The sequence below is a fragment of the Elaeis guineensis genome, chromosome 3 (assembly GCF_000442705.2).
Source record: "Elaeis guineensis isolate ETL-2024a chromosome 3, EG11, whole genome shotgun sequence".
NCBI classification, from domain to species: domain Eukaryota; kingdom Viridiplantae; phylum Streptophyta; class Magnoliopsida; order Arecales; family Arecaceae; genus Elaeis; species Elaeis guineensis.
Window position 1 is genome coordinate 14238355 of NC_025995.2, and position 22772 is coordinate 14261126.

The 22772-nt window shown below is 38.7% G+C and overlaps 1 protein-coding gene across 12 annotated transcripts in view; it reads left to right on the forward strand.

Moving 5' to 3' along the window:
* Positions 1-910: 910 nt before the first annotated feature.
* Positions 911-22772, forward strand: part of LOC105034089 (DNA topoisomerase 3-alpha) — a 115468-nt gene continuing 93606 nt past the window's right edge. For 6 of the 12 annotated variants that reach the window (XR_012139630.1, XR_002163567.3, XR_012139631.1 and 3 more), the window contains exons 1-10: positions 912-1366; positions 1528-1706; positions 1810-1882; positions 2310-2432; positions 2529-2650; positions 2732-2804; positions 2914-3030; positions 7191-7274; positions 12123-12302; positions 12549-12677. Coding sequence is in view for 9 of the 12 variants with exons in the window: in XM_073253665.1 (XP_073109766.1) it covers positions 1061-1366; positions 1528-1706; positions 1810-1882; positions 2310-2432; positions 2529-2650; positions 2732-2804; positions 2914-3030; positions 7191-7274; positions 12123-12302; positions 12549-12677 (1386 nt within the window). In the remaining 3 variants the exon portion in view is untranslated. Of the gene's footprint in view, positions 1367-1527; positions 1707-1809; positions 1883-2309; positions 2433-2528; positions 2651-2731; positions 2805-2913; positions 3031-7190; positions 7275-12122; positions 12303-12548; positions 12678-22772 lie in introns of those variants that run through there. The other 6 variants (XM_073253672.1, XM_073253666.1, XM_073253669.1 and 3 more) reach the window with 4 other exon arrangements.

Genomic DNA, 22772 nt, shown 5'->3' on the forward strand with positions numbered 1-22772 from the left:
AGGGCCCAACAGACCGTCGGAAGGGAGGGAGGGGCGCCGGAGATTGTCGGGAGGGAGGGAGGGGCGGTGGTACGTCGGGGAGGGAGGGGGGTGAGCCGAGAGGAAGAGAGATGGGCGGTAGTATGCCGGGGAGGGAGGGAGAGGTGGGCCGAGAGGAGGAGAGAGGGCTGTTGGGGATCGAAAGCGAGAGGGGGGGTTGTTCTCGCGTCGGGAATCGAGAGGGAGAGGGAGGAGGGTTTCTCACGCAGGGGGTTATCGCGTCAGGGGCTCTCACACCGAGGATTGAAAGGGAGAGGCTGGGGGGTTATCGTGCCGTCGATCGAGAGGGAGAGAGAGGGAGGGGGGTTTCAAACGTCGGAGATCGAGAGAATCATTGGGGCGGGAGGGGGACGTGCGAGGACTGAGAGTCGGAGATTGGAGGATTTAGTGTGTTTTTTGTCTAAGTGATGCGGGAGGGAGGTATTTGGTGTAAGTTATCGTATCGTACGACTAAGTCACCGTATAGTAGGATGATTCTATAAGTTGTCCTATCGACGACTCTATGATAGGGCGACTCATAGAGCCAGCACACATTAGGTTGCAGATAAGATGGTGAGCCAGCACACAAAATCGTCCTATCATAGAGCGATTTTATTTCAAACAGTAGTTTGATAAATATTTTTTTAAAAAAAATATTATTTTGATAATTTTTAAAATAAATATTAAATCAATAAAATTGATTTTGTTTTAAGATAGATATTAAAATAATAATAAAGCAACCCGCCTCATTTAATTTTTGTTCGTGCTGTGGAATACTACGCTTCGTAGATCGTGGGTTTCCCCATGATTCGGGCCACGCTGGATAACATCGAAGGGCAGAAGGAGGGGACACGTCTTGGGGCACAGGGGATCTTACTTCCTACTCCCGTGCAAACCTCCACTAGCAAAAAATCGAAAACCCCGCCCGAACACCCCCTCGTACCCCCTACAAGGGGAGGAACCGCGCGCATCACGAGTCTCGACGACAGGCCTTGAGAACGAGTATCCGCCGTCCAATCTCACCGTCATCGCAGCGCCGTCCATGTCGATGCCGGGTGGACGCGGCAGGATCCGGGTGCTGAACGTGGCAGAGAAGCCGTCGGTGGCGAAAGCAGTGTCGGAGATCCTGTCCCGCCGCGGCGGAGGGTTCCGTTCCCGGGAGGGACGGTCGCGGTACAACCGGGTGTTTGAGTTCGAGTACGCCATCGGCCCCCAGCTCTGCCACATGCTCGTTACCTCCGTCACCGGCCATCTCATGGAGCTCGATTTCGACGACCGCTTCCGCAAGTGGCACTCCTGCGACCCCGCCGACCTGTACGACGCCCCCGTCCGCAAGAACGTCCCACAGGTACTGGCATCCTCATCTTTGCGGCAATATCTCATACAAATGATGGGCTGTTTGTTGGTATTCCTTGTTAAGTCTTAGGGACTTCTTCTTCGTTGTTGGGGTAGCCTCTTAAATGTGTTTTCTATGTTGATTTTTGACTTGAATGGTTTTTTGAAATGCAGGACAAGTTGGATATCAAAAGGACTTTGGAGGAGGAAGCTAGGAGTTGCCAGTGGCTTGTTCTGTGGCTTGACTGTGATAGAGAAGGTGAGAATATTGCATTTGAAGTGATGGAGGTATGCACGTCAATAAACCATCGCCTTAATGTGTGGAGAGCTCATTTCTCGGCATTGATTGACAGGTATTATTATTAGATGTTAGGAATTTAACTGTTTATTTTTTCAGTAGAGATACCAAATTTTTTTTCCCTATCTTAACTGACTATGGGGACCTGAAAATGGCAGGGAAATACATGAAGCAGTGCAGAATCTCGGTCGACCCAACAAATTGTTTGCAGATGCAGTGGATGCCAGGCAGGTGATTTCAAAATTGCTTGTTATTGTGGTTCTCTTACTATATCCATTTCTGCGAGTTTCTCATTTTATTGCGTAAAGCATCGATCTTCTTCTTCTTCTTCATTTCTCTTTTTTTTTTCCTTTCTTTTTCTGGAGAAATTAAACTAGTACAAGTATCTTATGTTGAACTCCAGTTTGGATAGCGCCTACTTCATTGCATTGGTTTTCCAAAACCCAGCCATGACCTGGTGCTTTTCTTCCCAATAACAATTATATCCTGTTTATTTTATAGAACTAATGTACCTTTCCTTTTCCATTTCCTCTAATACATGTGTTATTGATACAAGTTAAGATATGCATCTTACAATTGAATCTCTTTCTTTTCTTCTGTTGCCTCCTTTTTACTTTTGATTTGGCAACTGGATGCTGGTTTATGGATTTTTTGGCAGGAAATCGATCTCCGCATAGGTGCTTCATTTACTAGGTTTCAGACGATGCTGCTCAGAGATGCATTTGTTCTGGATTTTGCTGGGGATGACAGGAATGTTGTTTTAAGTTATGGTCCTTGTCAGGTTTGTCTAATTGTTACATGATAATTTATACTACTTTCCAGCTTTTCCATGTTAACTGTTTTTAGAGCTTAGTTTCTCTTTCCCTTTCATGCACAGTTTCCTACTCTTGGTTTTATTGTGGAACGCTATTGGGAGATACAATCTCATGAGCCAGAAGAATTTTGGACAATTAACTGTTCTCACACATCAGATGAGGGCACTGCTGCTTTCAGTTGGATGTAATTCTTTCAGATTCTCTTCCATGTTTGACTTAATATGTAAGTTCAACAGTATAAATAATTCCATATTCTTCTGCACAGGCGCGGGCATTTGTTTGATTACACATCTGCTGTTATAGCTTATGAGATGTGTGTTGAAGAACCAACTGCAACTGTGAGGCTCACATTTTTAATACTTTTTATTTGAAATTAGATTAGCTGGATTAATTGATTTCTGTGAATGCCCACTGTGGTCTAATTTTACTCTCTTGTTATCCATTTAGGTCATGACTGTCAGGAACCAGGAGAAGCTGAAGTATCCCCCATACCCATTGAGTACAGTTGAGCTTCAGAAACGTGCCTCTAGATATTTCAGGATGAGTGCTGAGCACACAATGAAGGTGAGAGCCAGGCATTTGTCCTCTGATGTCTGCTTTTTTCTTCCATTAAATAAGTATTTCCCACACAATCATGGTAGGACAGAATCTTATTAACTCATTCTACTTACTGCTTGTTAGCTAATGCTTTGATTAGACTTATTTAACTTGTAAATAATGAAACATGACCAAACAATCTGTGCCCCTACAATGTGGAATAGGCATTATGATTCCCTTCCTTTTGTTCTGAAATTCTTAAAGAAGGCTACATCTTTTGGAATAGCAAACTCCTACGAACCCTTTGTCACGTTTTCCATCAATGTATCCTTCATCTTCCCATTATATCATGTCCTTTGATGCCTGAGTTTCTTTCCATTCCAAGGCTTCCTTAGGTCTTCATTTTGCACATGCATGATGACTTATTTGGTTTTTAGTATTTCATTACTTGGTGCAACTCCTAAGCTTCTGTGGATTCTTAGATACTCCTAAGTCCTAACATTATCTTTTCAAATTTCCCCATACATCCACTTCAATATTCTGTTTCTTACCAATTTTGCTTTTTATGATTGGACACTTGTTATCAGATTGCTTTTTGATCTGATATCTGACATTACTATCTATATCACTGAATTCTATACCTTTCTTTAAATATCACCTGCATAAATTAATCAAGTACTGCCAAATTGGTTGTTGTGTGCAACTCAACTACCTAGAATGCAAAAAAAAAAAATCTCTTCACTTCATCCAGTAGACTTGTAGTGTAGTATCATCTTCTCTCTCTATTGGTGGTTGGGTCTTCTTTTCATTTTTGTTTCCATTAATATTCTTTGTGGGCTTTGCTTGTTTTAAAACACATTTCTTCCAATACTTTCCTCTATAGCTCTTAATTTGTCCCATAAATTCAACTCTATGTTCCTTTTGTTTTAATCTGTCCATTCTTTTTCATGTATGTTCATACAATTTGTAGCCATTATCCATTGAACATCCTTGATTACATTTGCAATTACTGAATTTTAGTTTTCTTCTGGCACAAACACAAGTCATTTGCTTTTTATAAATTTGGTTTTGTCTTTCTAAACCTTGATGAATCTTAAAACATTTGACATTATTTGGTCAGTATGACACCACTTGTTTGTTATTATAAAAAAAAGTAGTAAATTCCATTCTTTAAAATGCAGTTGGTTCTCAACCATCAATCCAATAAAACTTTCCATGTCCATCCTTTAAAACATCATCTTGCGTTCAAAAGATTTTCACAGAACTTGCAAGTTTATCCTTTTTAAATCATCATTGGAGATTGACAAGCTCTATTTTCTTGTTTTACAATAATAACACCAAGGATGTAAAACTACTTAAATTGATCAACACCTAGGATTTTTCTCCTAAGTCTACTAAACTTGTTCAATGTTTTAGAAAGTGGCTGTTTGAGTTGCCTAAGGTGAGATGAGCCCTATTCGCTTGATCAAAGCCTTGCCTAGTCTAATGTGTTCCTTAATTTCTTCCTTTTTTTTCCCCTTTTTGGGTAAGTTCAAGTGTCATTTATTTAGTATAGTATAAAGTACATGCAACTAGTTAATGTAGGAGGAGGGAAGATCAAAGGCTCGCTATGGGAGGACCCCATGAGCCTAGAACAAGTGAGGACCAGGTCCCCATGTACAAACAAAATACTGGAGATCTACCATCTCTCCACCTACTCTCATAACCACTAGCAAATATATCCTGTGATATACAGGCAAAATAAGATATAAACACACATAGAGAACCTGATGCATGGCATTTCCATGCACATCGGACGATGTGTTAGGCAGGGGAAGCCAAGATAGAAGTGGTTTGAAAAGGGGCCCTTGAGGCCTTAGGGTTTCCTAGGACACCAGGCTGTTTGACAGCATATGGTGCAACCTTGCATTGTTGAGACCATGCATGGGCTACAACATTAACATGGGGAAGGTGCTTGTGTTTCCACGCAGCACACACTCCACCACATTGCATAGCGTGGCTTATATGTGACTTCCAAATGTGAGTTTGAACAACATAAGTCTTTGCATCAGGCTGCATTGGTTGTGGGTTGGTCAACAACCATTTCTGCGTAGCTCCGCATGTGAGGAATGTGCCCTGCCAACATGGCATCGGAGAAGTGTTGCTCAGGCCTTATCAATGACAGCTTTTTGGGCCACAATATTCACATTTCCTAGTGGTTGTGCTATCAATATAGTTATCTCTGCCTTCATGGATGTTGGTTGCTTTTGTCCTTGGACCATTGAGGTGCTGACCATTCTGATGAATCTGTTGTAGGACCTGCATGTGCGTTCATCCATTGAGGAGTTAGGAAGCCGTCCCTCTTGCTCTTGCTTCATCTCAGTTATCTGAGCATGGGAAGGATAATATCTGCACATGGTCCTCGGGCAATGCAGCATGCTCACCTTGGCTCAACCTAAAATACCTGCTGAATCAGATCCCACCACATGGCCCTTTATGGAATCCATAGACCCCGAGAAGTCTTGAGATGGTGCTTGGCCCATACCAGTCTTTGGTGCGTGCTATGGTGATCTTGATGGACCATCTTGATGCTCATCTTGGCCATTCATTGTACTAGAATTAGGCCCACCATGTCTCTTTTTCTCCTTAAGTTTACTTCCCCTTGGTTGGACCCAATAATTGAATGAAGAAGGGCCCTGCTGCCTCAATGGGCTTCTCCCCATATAGCAGTGCCTCAGGAGAAGGCTTGGAGAAACGAGAGCTTGAGGTGGTGCCACGTGGGTTTGGGCCTTGACATGTCATTTAACTACCTTTGTGGGCACCTTTCGGCAGCCTTTAACCGAATCAGCCACTGCATGTGAATCTGTTCCTAGCTCACCTGATAACACATCAATGAACAGACCATGAGTTGACACAGTTGCATGGCTTCCATCAACCTGGTTTGTTCATTGCAAGGGCACTTAGGTTGCTACTAAGTAGGGGTCCTAGAGCAACGTCGCTGGTTCAGGTGATTGGGATGCAGCAGCCAACGAGTAGGCACTTCCTGGTGGTTGCCTGTAGACCTCCTTCCCTCCTTGCTCTTCCGGCAGTACGCTGGCTGTGGCCTATCCAGCCAGACCCAAAACAAACAGTACCAACCCTTGTGTATACAAATGTTGACCAAACTCCGGTGTCCTTGGCATTGACAGCATTCCCTATGTGAGTGGACTAGTGAGATCCACATGCACTCCCACTCGTGCAAAATTTGACTTGGTGATCAACTCCCACGACATCATCTTGATGCAGAGGTCTGCCCCCAAGGGAACACTAGCTACTGAGCCGATATTGATCATAGCTGTCTTGTCCCAATACTCCCACGAGAGACTTGCCACCCGGGCCTAAACAATGCTTGTCTTAATCCCGTTGGCCTTTGGAAAGAATTTTTAAGCACCAACCCTCGAGGCAGAAGACTTTGCTACCAACCTCATTCCCAAAATGGAAACCATAGATGTCTGCATCTCTAGCATTTGAAGCTCATGCTCTCAGCTCTAGATGAGTTTGAGTTCCTGGGCCATAAATGCCAGTGCAGATTGCCCATCCAGAAACTTTCCAACGGGACATAGCTGCCATGGTTGCCTAACTCGAGCCAATTCTATCTCATCAACAACAATATTTTTGGTAAACTTGGCCCAGAGATGCTCGATGCTGGCTGGTTCGATATCTTGAGTTGCCCAACAGTTCCGTGGAATGAAGGGGTGCACCTGTTGATCTTTTCTGATTTCCCCTAGTTTGTTAATTTTTTTTTTTTTTTTTTTTGGGGTGGGGGGGGGCGGTGTCCCCAACCCTGCACCATAGGCTTTCTCATGGCAAGATCCTCACCCCCATGAACCCTTTTGCTTGTTTGGTGCTTGCTATGTCATTTTTGATGGGGATTTGATTCCACTGAAATATTCATATCATATGTAATTGCTATCTTAAAAACTATGATAGCTGACACAAAGTTGCCACTAAAATATTCATACGTAATTGCTGAACTTTCAGTTGATTTCTTTTATTCTGCAAGCTTCAGAATCTCATTTCTTTGCAGAATTTCTTATTTTAAGAGAACATGATTTGTTGCAGTTTCTTCTGAAACATTACTTATAGTCCTGTTTTCTTCTTTCTTGCATAAAGTATATTGTTGACTTCCATTAGCATTACCATAAAAGAATGTATTTTTTTGTATCTAGGTAGCTGAAGAGCTTTATCAGGCTGGATATATTAGCTATCCTCGTACAGAGACAGATAACTTCTCAGCAAACACAGATCTACATGTTGGTAACTATTTCCATGATGATTTAGCTGCGATGTTGTGAAGCTTCTGTTATTTCCAACTGGCCTTTTTTTGATCAACATGGTTGTTCATATTTCTTATGATTGCTTTAGTAAGACTTGGAAAATTATTTAGCCTTTTGGTCAAGGAAAGGTATGTTTTGAGACTACCATAGTTAGTTTACAAGAATGGGCATCACATTGCCATAGGATGACAAATGTAGGGGATGTGTTTTGATATCATTATGCGGTTTTTCTAGCACAATCTATAGGATCTAAGCTAGACATACATTGTTTATATTTCACATGAGAATGATATAACTTATTTAAAGAAAAAAAGAAACATCCTGGATTTTCATTTTTACATGGTTTATATTATGTAATCTTCAGCATGAACTTAGTTAGCCAGATATTCATTTCATGGGGATGATGAGGATAAGGTGCATATAAAATCTATAAAGGGATAATCTAATGACGACAAATCACGCAATTGGCTTTTGCCAAGATCTACAGATCTCGTCCTTGATCTAGTTGTGGAATAAGTTAACCTGGAGTAAATGGGTTAATTCACTCCTAACTGTCTTCACTCTAGAACAATTTAATCCACCATGAATGGTGGAGAAATTTATTCTGGGTTGTGAAAAAAATAGCTTTGATTACTTCTCAAAGTTCCCATTCTGCCCTGGGATAAAATAAGCTAATTTCCTACCATTTGGCAGTTTAAAGTGCAATAAGTGGAGCAAATGGGCTTTTATTCCATTTCACCTTACTTTGTTCTGCAACCAAATGCAACTTTAATGATTAAAGTTGACGGTTTTTTTTGTCTTGGTACTAACTTTCTTAGAGAAGTATCTTTCGTATTGATTGACTAACTAGGCTTAAGGCAGTTAGTTAACAACCACCTGTCTGGACTAAGCTGGACACAGGCCAGACCTCAGCCAGGCTTGACCTCCATATAAGAGTATGGATTCTCAAGGAAGAGTGTCAGCCTCCTTCCTGTCTGACCATGTGGAGGTATATAAAGAGAAAGAGCTCCATGTTACTTTCTCGCAGCAGGATCACTCCCCTTTATGTCCTCTAACCTTGTGTCACACTGTATGCAAATCCCCTTAAATAAAGATTGTTTGAGAGACTAATTATAATTAGCAAACTTCTGGGAGATTATATCCCCATGCAAGCTTCAATGAGTGAATTATAATTAGTGCTCTGACGAGAAAACAAAAACTCTCATGAGCATATAATGAATGGCCATGCTCTTGGGTGAAACACTTATTCTAATTCATATATTGCTGACATAAGCAATTTCACTTTCTTTTAATGTGTCGTTGACATTGACCTTTTGTAGCTAGAGCACTTATGCTTGATGGCTTAGTTATTAGCCATTAGTTTGGCATAGCACTGTCCTATACAAGGTGCTATACGGGTATAATGGGCAACCTCACAGAAGCTGTGGGTCTCTTTTTTGAGTGGAAATGACCAAATCATCCTTGTGATTTTGCCTTAAACAAATCACATGGTCACCATACTTGCTGTTCTTTTGGAAATTTCAAGATGTAATCCAAAACATTAAGGAGATAACAAAGAATAATATGTAATTTTGTAACTTATAATGTATATTTTCATAGCCCTAGTTGGATTTTTGTATAATAATTATGCTGATATTTATATGCAAGTTTATTGACACTTCATACTATTCTAACACTTGGTATTGCACTAAATGCTAACACTTGGTAAACATATCATGTCGTACTGTTTTGTCACTTGCTGCACATCGATGTGAAATGGTAAACTACTGTATTTAAAGAATGGCAAACCACACATTAACATATGCTGCTATGACTTTTCCATTTATACTAATTTTATATCAGTTAATAGACTAATTTTCAACAAACATAGTTTTCTTCACAAATCTTTAGAAATCTAGCTTGTTAATCTTTCTCATGAATATTGTTTAGCATGTCCTAAAGTAGATGTATCATTCTAAGGGCCTGTTTGAAAAATCCAGCAGGATTGTCCTGGATTTCTTGTTGGATTTGTGTATTGGGTAGCCCATTTAGGTTTAGCCCATATCAACTCAACACTCCACCCTGAATCTTGTGGGAGGAAAAAAGCCCTCCATGGGTCCCTTTTTCTCCTTCCTGCAAACCAGATGGGTCCACAAGCTGGGTTTTAGGACAGGGCTTGGGAGGGCCCTTAGAAGAATGCGGGTTGCGTTCACCAACGGATGCGATTCCTGCAAGAATGTCTAAAGAGGCCCTAAGGCTGCACAACTGTATTTACACATTGATAACAGAACTTCTTTAATTGTTCTACATGAATAACTAGTGATGGATATAGAAAATGACAGCCAACGTTAGCATTATTACACTTCCTGCATGATGTTAGCATTGGAGGGGTATACATACTAGGGTTGGAGTTTGTATAACTGTTTGGCATCTCTTGGCTGTATCCGTCGGAACCGAGTACCCATATGAGTTATGTATTTTCACGGACTTTCAAATGTGATTCTAATGATCAAATATATTGAAGGAGAAACCATAATTGGAAGTGGATAGGGAGGGGGTGGCATGCAATTCACTTTGCTTTATTTGTAGGTAAGTCCTGGTTTGAGCATGCAATGTCGGATAGGGACCACCAGCATAGGGCTAGGGAGAATACTGTAGCATGTAGGAGGGGGGAGGTGGAGGACACCGTATTGATCTGACAAATTAGTTGGTGTATCGAGTGGGAATCCTGGATATCAAGATCCCTCCAGTACTCAAGATCATCATCTTTCAGATCATAATTCCTCCCATGCTTAGTTATGACCAATATGACATGCACCCTTCAAGACTCCATATTTGAGTTGGTATCATCCTCCCTGCAGGTAGACTATGGATCAGACCTTGCTTAGTCATTTGATTTCCACCACTGGATCGGATAGAGTAGCTGGATCAACATGGCTATTTGGTATAGACGGGTTACTAGGATCCTAGGTAGACACAATACCAATGCTAGAGCCAAGTCCTAATACTTGAATATAAATGTGACCGAGATGTGTATAAGGGACATCGGCACTTGACTTGGAACTGTACAAATACATGTATGGTGCATCTTCAATTTTAGTGTAAGTGTTTTACATTTTCAATGTTAACTTAGTTTATTTAATCACATCATCCTTTAGACATGTAATTAAAAATTAAAGTATATAAGATTTAAGCATTTTTAAAGTTGTACTTAGTTTACTTAGTTTATTTACTCACATCATTTATACTGAGCTTATGCATTATATAGTCACATCATCCTTTAGACATATAATATAAGAAAAAGTATATTTCATTTAAACATCAAAAACAAACTCTCAAAACCCTATTTTCCGCTCAGAACTAATGGAGGATGTTTAAATGTTTGAAAAGAAATTTTTTTTTGGGCATACTGGCACGGTTCAGAATGGTTGTGGTGCTGTATCGTATCGGCCAACTACCAATATGCAGTTCGGTAACAAGATTGTGCACTTCGGTGCTAATAACCTACAATTTTGGTATATACCATAGGATGTGATGCAGTTTGATTGACAATTTGATCCTTGCTTAACATTTATCTTGGTTTATACTTTGTTTGGGTGTTAGATAAAGTTATGCATTCAACTTCCCAAGATTGACATTTGGTTAACTAGTTGTTAGCCTGAATTGTAATGTTTCACTATGGTATTATATGCTTCAAAGAAGCAAATAATGATTAAAGTTCTCAAGGAATTCCCTGGGTCCATAAATTTCTCAAGGAATTCTAAAAATTTTAGCCATGCAAGAGAGAGTGATAGAATTTGTAGCAAATATTTGAGTGATGTAACTATGTAATTTCAAATTTCAAGCAAGAGGAAGAATGTCTTACTACCTTTGTCTGTGAAATAGAGAACCATTTCATGAATAATGACAAATTGACTTGCACATATGCAAGTCAGATTTTTTGATTGTTACATATATTGCCCAAACTGACTATTCTAATTTAACCTAAAAGAAAATTGGGCAAAATACATTCAATAATTTTGAGCGTATGCAATGCACATGAAAGTGAAGCATGTCACTGATTAAAATTTGATATTTTTACATAACTTGATCCATGAACACCCATTCTAGGCTGATGCACTTGTCTACTTTCTTCCCCTGATAGAGAGAGAAACAAGTAAATCAGGATAGGCATATTATTAATGAACTGAGAATATTATGGATGTATGGAGAGTGGAGAGATGGAGTCATTCATCTGACCAAGTGGTTCTCATTATTTTAGTAGAGATTTTGACTTGGAATTCGTCCTTTCTAACCTTGGAAGAATTGTGCTTTGTCGATTTTATAACTACAACCGTGCAGTTAAAACTTTGTACTCTGACTGTGCAGCTGCTATAGCTTTTCACATGGAGGCATCTTAACTACTAGCATTTGATATTTGACTTGCAATGTTTGCTTTTTTGAAGTGATATGCTTTATTATTATTATTATTTTGAGGAAATTTAATGTTGTTGGTGTCTCATTCAAAGATAGATTTTAGCAAAATTTGAAGATACTGTACTGATGAAGAAGTGTTTCACGATTTATAACAGAGCAGTATATAAACATGCTTTCCCTCAGATTCTATGATCATACTTCCCCTTATGGTTTTACGGACTATTTCAAGGTTCTGCTGTGTGCCTCAACATGTTTCATTAAAGAAATGATATAAACAGCCTCTTAAATAGATTTTAGTTTTCTGTCCAATTAATATTCAAAATCTACTTTATCAGTATTCATGCTTAATTATGTAAGGTAATTTCTCGCTCTTGTAATTGCTTCTTTTCTGGAATTTGGATACCTTTAATTAACTAGTATTTATTTTAGGCCATTGTGGGGGAGCAAGTGGGACATCCAGCTTGGGGTTCGTATGCTCAAAGACTTTTGGATCCAGAGGCAAGGCTTTGGAGAAACCCTAGTAATGGTGGACATGATGACAAGGCACATCCTCCCATCCATCCTACGAAATTTTTTGCTGGTGAACCAGGGTGGAGTCAAAACCATAATGTATGTTCAAAATTAGGTAGCATCCAAAATGTCTTGCATTGCCACGCATGTTTGAGTTGCCTTTTCAATACATAAGTGATATTTTATTTACTAATTAGGTTATAAGAAGATTCTTGATCATCTTTATTGCACAGCCACATTTATGGAATATGGAATTTTCTTTTTCAATGCAAAAGAATCAGATAATTTATGTACTGGTGGTTAGATATTAAGAAGATTCTTGATTGTCTTCATGGTTGTTTTTAGAGATTGTATGAGCTTGTGGTGCGCCATTTCCTTGCTTGTGTCTCACAACCTGCTGTAGGAGCTGAGACTACAGTTGAAATTGACATTGCTGGTGAACAATTTTTCGCATCTGGACGTGTGATAATAGCGGTCAGTGCATTTTGCTTTTGTTACTTTGTAGTTCAAAAGAAGGTTCATTTATCAGTACTAGACTGCATACTGACAAGAGTACTGGTACACCAAAAAAAATAATTTTTTGTTTTTTTTTATTTGCAAGGTGTTTAAGCTTCCTTTATTTAGTTTTGTTTGAGAAGCAATTAATATGTTGAAAATTAACTCAAATTGCTGTTATAGAAAGGTAACAGATAGCATGCTAAACCATGAGCATGATACTCATTTTTGGGATCTAATATCTTCCTTTTTTCTATTAATTTTTTCCCAAAATATATTTTTAGTTAAAATAAATAACTATAAAAATTTGAAAAGTTATATTGTTGTGTAGATCTGTCTAAGATCTACGATATATCATGAAGTCATGCCAAAATACAAAATTCTGGCATGCTTTCTCCATATTTTTCAATTTTTGCCCATCTATGGGATGTACCTGGATGAGACCTCCTGCTCATCCTTTCACTCATTCTCTCTCTCCCTCCTCTCTAGTCTCTCCTCCTCTATTTCTCCCCTCTTTCTCCTCTCTTACCTTGAAAAAGATGGAGGAAAGGGCGTTTGGCTCTTTCTCCACTAATTATTGAGGCCTCGAACTGGCATGGTTCAACCGGTTTGGCCTACTGAGGACTGGCTTAGGCCAAATGTCATACCAACACGGTGAATTGGGATGGTTCATGTTTGGTATGGTGCGATATCGACCGTACCTAGTGATTCGGTATGGTATTGTTATTGTATTCCATGGTTCCAAACTTAGTTTGTGACTTCACATAATGTGTTTGTGCACATGGAAGTATTCTATATTGTTATAGGTAAAGATTATGTGATTGTTTCTCATCTTTGCGGCCTTTTTATTGTAAAATTATGCTATATCGAGTTATGCATTACTTGTGATGTTGTTACTCTTTAGCACCATTGTTGCCTTGCTAGTCCTCCATATGGTGACATCGTTCTTTACTTTTTTTTTTTTTTTTGCTGGTTTAGCTTGTGCCTTGTTATCTTATATTAGCTTGTGGGTGCTAAGTAGACTTGTTCACAGGCTGGACAGCTTGTCCAACCACATCAAGCATGAAGGCTTTTCGACAAGCTTGGCCGTACTTGAAATATGTGCTCGCTTATTAAACGGGTTGAACTTGAGTTTAGATGTGGAAGCCTGGCCTGAGCTTGGCTCGGCTTGGATTTATATAAAATACTACGCCTTATAGCCAAACCCATATATCTTTGTAGGTCATCCATCACATCTCCCTTGTCCTTCATCCTCTTCCTTTCTCACTTCCCCTCTCTAGCTGCCATTATGGCCGATCCGACTCCATCTTCTTTGATCTCTCCCCTGTCTCCTTCCATTGACTCTTTGGTGTCATCCTTTGTTTGGCCTCTTTCCTATCCTCTGTCTCTGGCGTGAGCCGCTCGGGCATTGTTAGAGGCTAAGTTCAGGTTTAGTTGTTGGATTTCATGTGTTCAAGCTAGGTTTGGGTGATTAGAGGTCGTGGTTCGGCTACTCGACTTTAAAATCCCCCTCAGCACCCGTCCCTCTCTTGTGCCTCTCCCAAATCCTCCCTCCTCTCAACTGTAGCTGTTGATAGCAGTCTGCAACAGCCCCCCTTTGCCCTTACTCTCGCCCACCCCTTTGTCTTCTTTGCGAAGGATGCCACTGTTGAATGTCTCTGCTATAAGCGCTTCCTCTATGTTGAGCCCCCCTATCACGCCCCCAGTTGGATAGGCACATAACTAGGAGCACGACAATCCGCCACACACCCGTAGGATAGAATCCCATGAGCATGCAAGGCGACAACCTGTCAATAACATACCAAACTAACAAGGTAATATTCATAACTTAGATCCACTAATTCCAATTTTAAAACAAAACATTTACAGCTATCATACACAGATAATATCAGTCACATGATTTACATATTTATACATAAAGTAATATAGAGAGGATTCTACAAAATTTGGATGGTTGGTCTAAGATGGCTAACTAGATTCTTGCTGTAATCTCACAATCCAACCTCTACCCATCCTCTTCATGCTTCAGACTCTGTAAAATCATGAGAAATAAAAGAATGAGCTAATAGCTCAGTGAGTAACCAAGGCATAATCAAAGAAACCAAGTTGCTGGAGCCAAATAAGTGTTTGGTATAATAACAAGTGTAACAATATAATATTCATAGTTAGAGTCAAACTTACAACTCTGCAACATAGATATAACCATGCAAATCGAAAACTCATATGTAAACTAAAAGTATTTCAAAATCCATGTCAAAATCAAATGATTACACCAAAGTTTCCAATAATATCATAAGGTTATATCTTTTAAAAGCATTCTAACTCATCAGTCTATACAACTATGGCCACATGTAGCCCCTGTAACAAGGCCCAGTATACTGCATTTAATCCCTGTGGAGTAGGTCCATAATACCACATTTAACCCCAGCGGAGGGGATCCATAGTACCGCATTTAACTCCTATGAAGTAGGTCCGTATTATTAAGTTTTGGAACAATCAATTTCAATTGCCAACATATAGCCCCTATATGGTAGGGTTTATAGCGTAGGTAGATTGAGAGTTTAGTATGTATACATAAACTCAACTCAAACAATCGTTACTATCATATATATAGGTTTGCAATATATAAAATTCTGAATCAATACATAAAATCCATAAAGATGACTAGTCATCAAATTTTCAATAATCAATATGCAAACATGAATTTCCGAATCGATATACTCACAATTCTTAACATGAATTTTGAAGACTCATGTCAAAACTTTTCCAGAACTCCATCAATTGGAAATCATTCTAATAAACATGTAATTATCAATTCGCCAAAATACCATAAATACTCAAGACTTAAAATACTCATAATTCTATGATTTATGTTTGGCTTAATACGACCAGTATCACAAACAATGATGTGATTTTCAAAGTATTTGGCAACAATTAAATTAAAGAACATTCTCAACTATATGTATCTATTATTTTATACAATTGCTTTGATTAAGTAAAGGTTACTTACCTTGCAGATATCCACTATCAGGTTATCTAATACTTCATCGGTACTCATCGGAACCTAATAATCCGAAACACACACACATATTTGAAATCAGTGTCATATTATTGCCTTATAATAATCTATAGAATTCCTTAAAATTCTAAAACCTAAAATTCTGATTAACTGCCCTTCCCTGCAGAATAGCCTCATTCCGGGATTTATGTACCCTAACAAATAACATCCAAAAATTTTCAAATTCTGCAAATTGGTTGAGCAACGAGTTAACAACCCTCAATTAAATTTCAGATTGAAATGCTTCACCATTAAAAAATTAAAAATCTAGGACTATCACGGGGCAGAATCTATCAGCCCAAAATTAATTCAATTCCTTCATAATACTTCTTTCCTCTGACTTATCCCTACCCTATCATTCCAAAACTTCAAAATCATTTCGTTGATTACCCTAAACCATTCAATATAGATCCTAAAATCCAAGAAATTAAACTTAAAGAGGGATTTGGGCTTACCTGAACTGAGGAGGGAGAAGATAAGGAGCAGCAGTCAACACGAAGGAAGAGGAAAGAAGAAGAAGAAGAAAAAGAAGAAGAAAAGCAGAAGAAGAAGAAGAGGAAGATGAGGGAAAGAAGAACATGAAGCAAGAGAGACTTGGTAGAAAGGGAAAGAGAGAGAGAGGCGATGGGGAGAAGAGGGAGAGAGCGATGGGCTGGGGGTGTTGTCATATGAAAGAGATAGATAGGAGAGGGTTCGGTGGGTGGTGGTGGAACAGGGGATAAATTTTCCCTGTTTTGGTTTGGGTTGAGGGTGGGTACCGCCTAATAGGCAGGCCCAGATTTGGTTTGGGCTGGCTGGGCCAGCTGGGACTTACACCCCCTCTCGCCTTCCGTCGCATGCTCCCCACCCCCTGCAAGATCCGAATAACCCTGCTCTCCACTCGACACAAATAGCCCCCACCTCCTCAACTTGACCTCCACCCTCGTTAGCCCTTGCGTCAATCTCCACAATGGCATATAGTCCCTTATTCGATCTAGTGATCGTGACTCCACCTTTGCCACTGCCGCCATGCTGTCTTCTCCTCCATTCACCTTTGTCTTCACCTGCAAAGCTGTCATGCCTCCATGCTTTGTGCTCATTGCCTCGACAATGTCTAGGAAGCTCATGGCTCGACGTAAAGCCCAAAGCCTGTAGTAAGTATCAAGCTCAGGCTTGGGAAGTAGGCCTAAGGCTAGGCTAGGCTCAGGCTTGGCCAATTTTAGTTGTCTTGGGTTGAGCCCTGCTTAAACCCAGCTTGGCCTGCCTGTCTAGTGCTAAGTTGTCAATTGCTTAATCCAAGGGTAGGCATTCTATTTTTTGCATCCATAATCGTGGATAATGTCCTGGAAAGACAACAATAATGCAATGTACTTTTTTTTCCTTCATAACTGCGGGCAAAATCCTAGAAAGACAATAATAATGCAATGTTGCACTAGTGGGAGCAAATAGTTTTCTATATACTTCTATCTGTGTTTGGATGCCGCACCGCTAACCAGCTCCTAAATAGATTTAACTATTTGTAATCACCCTTCTAGCCAGCTAACCAATGATAAAGTTATTCACTGTTTGGTTGGTTGGTGCTCCCATGGTTAATGGAATAAATTTTGGAAAATGTGTAAAAGTAGAGAGAAAGAGCACTATGGTTGTCAACTATATTTTACCCTTCCCTTGAAATAAAGTTACCTGGGTTAAATACCTGTTTAAGCCTTTGGCTGAGTAACTATATTCACTACGTTTTGGCTAGTTAAAATGGCAACTTTCCCTTATCCATCACTTAACTAGCAACCAAACACAATTGTAAGATGGAGACCTAATGCAGGAGGTATGATGCATTCATTTTTTGGAAAAAAATATGTACATTAATTTAAACTCATACCGGATCATAGGATGAGAGTTTTTCCTAAATAATTGAAAGCAAGAAGTAGTATGTCCTCCAAAAAATTTGCCAATTACTTGATAGAATGATGGAAGCAAAAGGATAGCTGCCTATGATGATCAAGGTGATAACTTGAAAAAAGATTCAAATTGTTTGAAATTAGAATAACCCATGGTCTTTTATATCGGAGTTGCGGAGATACATGGCACATTGCTGAAGCTGAAAATGAAGGATAATGATGGCAAATAACCTTGTGCCATTTTGAGTTTTCACTTCATGCTTGGCCTTAACTGATAGTTTTCCCTACTTCTACCTATTCTTAGAGATGAGGGAGTGGATAGGGTACAAAATGGTATTTGATAAAACTGGCTTACAAAGAAACAATTTATCTTTGATGTGTGTCCATCGCTTTAAAAGTCCAAACTGCTCCCAATTGAGATAGTCCTTCGAGTTACCTAGAAGAAGGGTGTGTGAATGTATGGCATGATGCCTACTGTTAGAGAATGAAACCTCTTCCATCTATAATCTAACAAATGATTCTTGGCCTCTGCTAGGGGACAAGTGACAATTTACTTCCTGTTTTAGAAGACAATGGATTTCAAAGGAAAAATGTGCTGGACGATAGACAAAGCACTAGAACATTGACCAACATGATTGCCAATCTATTTAACTTAAATGAGGTACATAATTTCAGATGATTGTGCCAGAAAAGTATCATGAGATGGAGCATTCTTTCATCGCTCTGGCATTAACAACTTCACAATTTATATTTTGCAAAGAGCCAAGTTAACAAGCTGTCACACCAACCAATCATACAGCAACATATCCTGGGGTAGCTAGCCAATGTAAATCACTTGATGAAGCTCCATGGGAATATCAGTGAAATTATTTGGTGATGTTCTTCAGTGTGATATCATAAATCTGAGAAGAGAAGACATCTTTGAGACCTGGAAAATAGCCTAGTGGCCCAGATTGTCTCAAGCTGATGTAGAAATGCAGGAAAATATGGGCAACCATGGAACCTTCCATTATATTGTCTATGCAGAGGAACAAGGTGATGATGCCACATAAATTCCAACAAGTGAATAAACGTAATCAAGTTGGTGTTTGGTGAATTATCATACAACTATTGTGATCAAAGAAGCCAAGGGTAATATAGCCAATGGCGAGATTGGAAGTTGATGGTGAAAGAATAGAAACAAGATAGAGAGGAAAAAACAAAAGACAACAAATGGAGCTCAACAAGTAAAACAATTAATTTAATATGCATTAAAATAAATCATTGAAGGACAACACTTGTATGCAAATACCACTATGATGGGTTGTTAAGAACATGGTTGACAAGTTTATAGGTTTGTTGAGCTAAGGAGCCATTCAATCTTGACCATGAAATGATTTGTATGATGGGTATTTTGATGGAGGTGTCAATTTTAAACTGTCATGTCTTCATTGCTAAAATCAATCTAGAAGTCATCTTCCTTCTTAGATGCAAGGTACGCTATATTGTATTGAATTGGGTGGTATTGGGCATACCGTACCATATTGGTTCAGTATCGGGGATGTACTGACTCTTGGTAATCCAAACTGGCCCCCAAATCGGGTGTACCGATACAGTGATAGGGTGGCATTAGTATGGGGCCTAGTACAAAGATGGCGTACCTTGATTAGATTTCCTTTTTTCATTACCTCATGAGAAGAAAAGTATAATAGGGGACACAATATGCTGTGTGTGCATGATGTAAGGTCTCGAGCAAATACAAATCATTTCAGATGAGGAACTTTAATCTAATAAAACAAAAGGATTATTTGTTTACTGCATCATAGTTTTCTTCTCGATATGATTTGATGTCATGAAGTTGGTAGTAGTCCTCCTAAAATCCTTTAACATTGAATGGTATCAAGCCTGCCATGTCATTGCTGAGCAATTTTAATCCTTTGCTTGTGAAAGGTTAATTTTTTTGTTCTGTTGTAACATCAAAAAAATGTATTCTAGTTAAGGCTTTAAAACTTGGTCTATTTTGGGTTTTTGATTGTCTAGGTAGAGTTCTGATTTTAGCATTTCTGGCAGCTTTGTTTTGAGTTTTGAAACTTTAGTCAAAAAAGGTAGAGATTTGAAAGATGCAAGAATCATGAAAAAGATCAATAAAAGTTATTTCATATCATTTTATTATGTTTTCGAGTCATTTAGGATGTAATTTGTAGTGTGGAATTTGGATAGTTTCTGGATAAAATTAAACCATATTTAAACTTAACACATTTAGTATATTGCACTTTTTTCCTCTAATATTGTAATTTTTCAAGACTTTTCTCTATTTTTTTAATTTTCATATTTATTTCATTATATTGGATTGATAATCCATTGAAGAAAGAAAATCCATCCAAATGAAAAATATTTTATTTCATTATTTCATCATCCTATTTCATTATTCTGAAAAAAGAGAGAAAAAGCTCATCTAGGTAAGAAGAAAGAATCATGGAAACACATAATGCTTCTACTTAGTGAAGGCACACATTAAGATTGCAGTTTGCCCACTATAGTGACGCAACTTTGAAGAAAAATACATACATTATATCACTAGAACCTTGGATAAATGTGGGATTCAGTGATAGAGTCAAATTTTGGAAAACATTAAATGCATATACTTTTTAAACAGAATCAAAAGATAAAAAATGCAGTTTCAGTCCGTTTTGCTGAAACTGCAGAAATTGGCTAAAGCTCAGCCAAAACTGGTTTGAAATCAAAGACAAAATGGGCCAAAATTTTGGTCAGTCTTGGCCGAAACGCATCTGTTTTGATGGAAACGAATTAGTTTTGGATGAAATTTCATTTTTTTGAATCTACTCTTATGGGAGGGCTACAAGGTGATGGTGGCTAAGAATTAAACTAGTGAAAAGAGAAGTACGCAAAGGAGATGCCTGGGTTATAACAATAAGAAGAAAACAGTAAAACAACAAGCCTTTTTTTTTTTCCAGTTACATATGTCGACTAGCTGTATAAAACTTGCTAGCATTGATGAGTCTAAGGCCCTTGAAATAGTCAAACAGATGATAAACATTTTGAAATAAGCAATGGAAATAAATCCTAATCTGACACACAGTCCATTAGTCTCATGCTCTAACTTTGACCTAATTTTCAACACCCATCATGACTGTATTACAGAAAGGTGGTAAGCAGGAAATACCGGCTTGATTGTGTCTCACCAGAATTGCTTAAACACCCAATCAAATAAGCATCTGTTGAATTTTGCTTTGAAGAAAAGATCCATAAACACGTTACCTGCAGTTTTGTTCTATGTCAGTGAGGAACAATTTAGGCTCGTGCATTTCATGAGCATTTATCATTGAGGTAACAAGGGTTTGGAGGCTTCAAATTCTTCTTGTTTGTAAGGCCAACTATGAGTTATTCATCAATTGGCTTCCTATAATGGTCATCTCCTTCTCAGGAAAAAGTCATTGCATCTAAAATAGCCCTCTCTAAATTAAGCCGTAATTGACCGGGAGGGCCTAATTTGTCTTAATAAAGATATCTAATTCAGTCTTAATCTTGAAAAACTGCTTGCATAGTTCTTTTCTTTTAAAAAGGAATTTTAAGCCCCAATCTGCTATAAAGCCTATGACTCCTTGGTTGTACTCAAATATTGGGGATGTTTCTTGGCTTATGAGTCATGATATACTTTCTCTACAGATGGGAGAATTGTTGCAAGAAAGAATTAAATGAATAAAGCACAAAGAAAGAAATGTCATAACAATCGTGTCGTTGATAAATGCGCTTCTGGCAACAATCTGAATAATGCAAAGTAGTCCAGTGGGATCGTCATCAAGGGATAAGGAACAACTAGAGGTGAGTGAGGGGGGAGAATGCATTAGAGGAACAATAAGTTTTGAGATTTGTCTCAGAATTGAGTGGAAATTCAATGGCGTCCATTGAAGACGAGAGTGGATTCATAATGTAGGCGGTCAATAGGAAAGTTAGATCAAGTAGGAAACATCAAAGAGCCAACAAAATAGGTAAGGAGACATGATGCTGTAAGAGGGGGAGAGGTTCTAGAAAGGTAGGAGTATAGCCCTAACAATCTTTTACCTGGCGCTTTATCCGGGATGGATATAGTTGACTAATTAAGGAGAAGCTTGCTCTATTGTTCACGATGTATGAAGGATGACCAACAATTTGAAGGTGCATATGAGATATTGAACCTTGCATGGAAGAGAGTGACATATACAAGTGTGACTGAGCTCACTGGGGCTGAGGTGTAGAAGCAACTATAAAAACTCCAAGAAGCTTGTATTGTGCTAATGTTTCCTCTTAGCGAAATCATTCTGCTGAGGACTGGGCAGCAATATATTACTTGACCCATAACCATATCTGATTTGGCATCTTGTCAGATGGTTTTTCATGCAGAGGAGTTAAAAACAAGAAACTGACCAATATCTTAACATAGGGTGGAGCGTGGAAGCCACCATATAATGATCTTAGGAACACCATCCAAGTTACAGATAATAGAATAAGATGCCTAACATCATTTAATCATTAATGTTCAATACAAGTTGTTCCACTTAAATCAAGTCAGGTAGTTTTGTGGTGTATGATGATGTCTTGGATAAGAAAAGAGTTACAAATACCGATGTGAAAGAAAAAACTAACTAAAATAGATTGTGTTGGATTTTCTGCTTCATAATCAGTTCATCATTATAACTTGTCATTCACTTTGTGGAATTTATGCTGTATTGAAATCCCACTTGATGCTTGATACTTTATTAGCTTATTCACTGTAACTGTACTCCTTGAAATGGAAGAGTTGGTATTCACATGTTGAATTAAATTAGGTATCTTTCAATCTATGTATCAGAAGCTGTTGGTTAAAAGCCTCTACAAGTTATGATGATATAACATTTCATATACAGCCCTGCTTGATTGTTGAACTTAAAAAGAAGTGGAGATTCTAATTTCATTGGACAGGAGATGGTCATGCTTTTATCGATCACTGTACTTTGAACAAGATAGTCACAAAGAATTCCAGATTTCGCCAGAATTACTTTGTGACTCGTATGTAAGGCATGTAATGTAGGATTCTATGGACAAGCGGGTTGTTTTTTTAACTTCCCAAGCAAGTAATATTTTTGGGAGTTGACCGTTTAATGGCATGTTTGTAATTGATGAGAA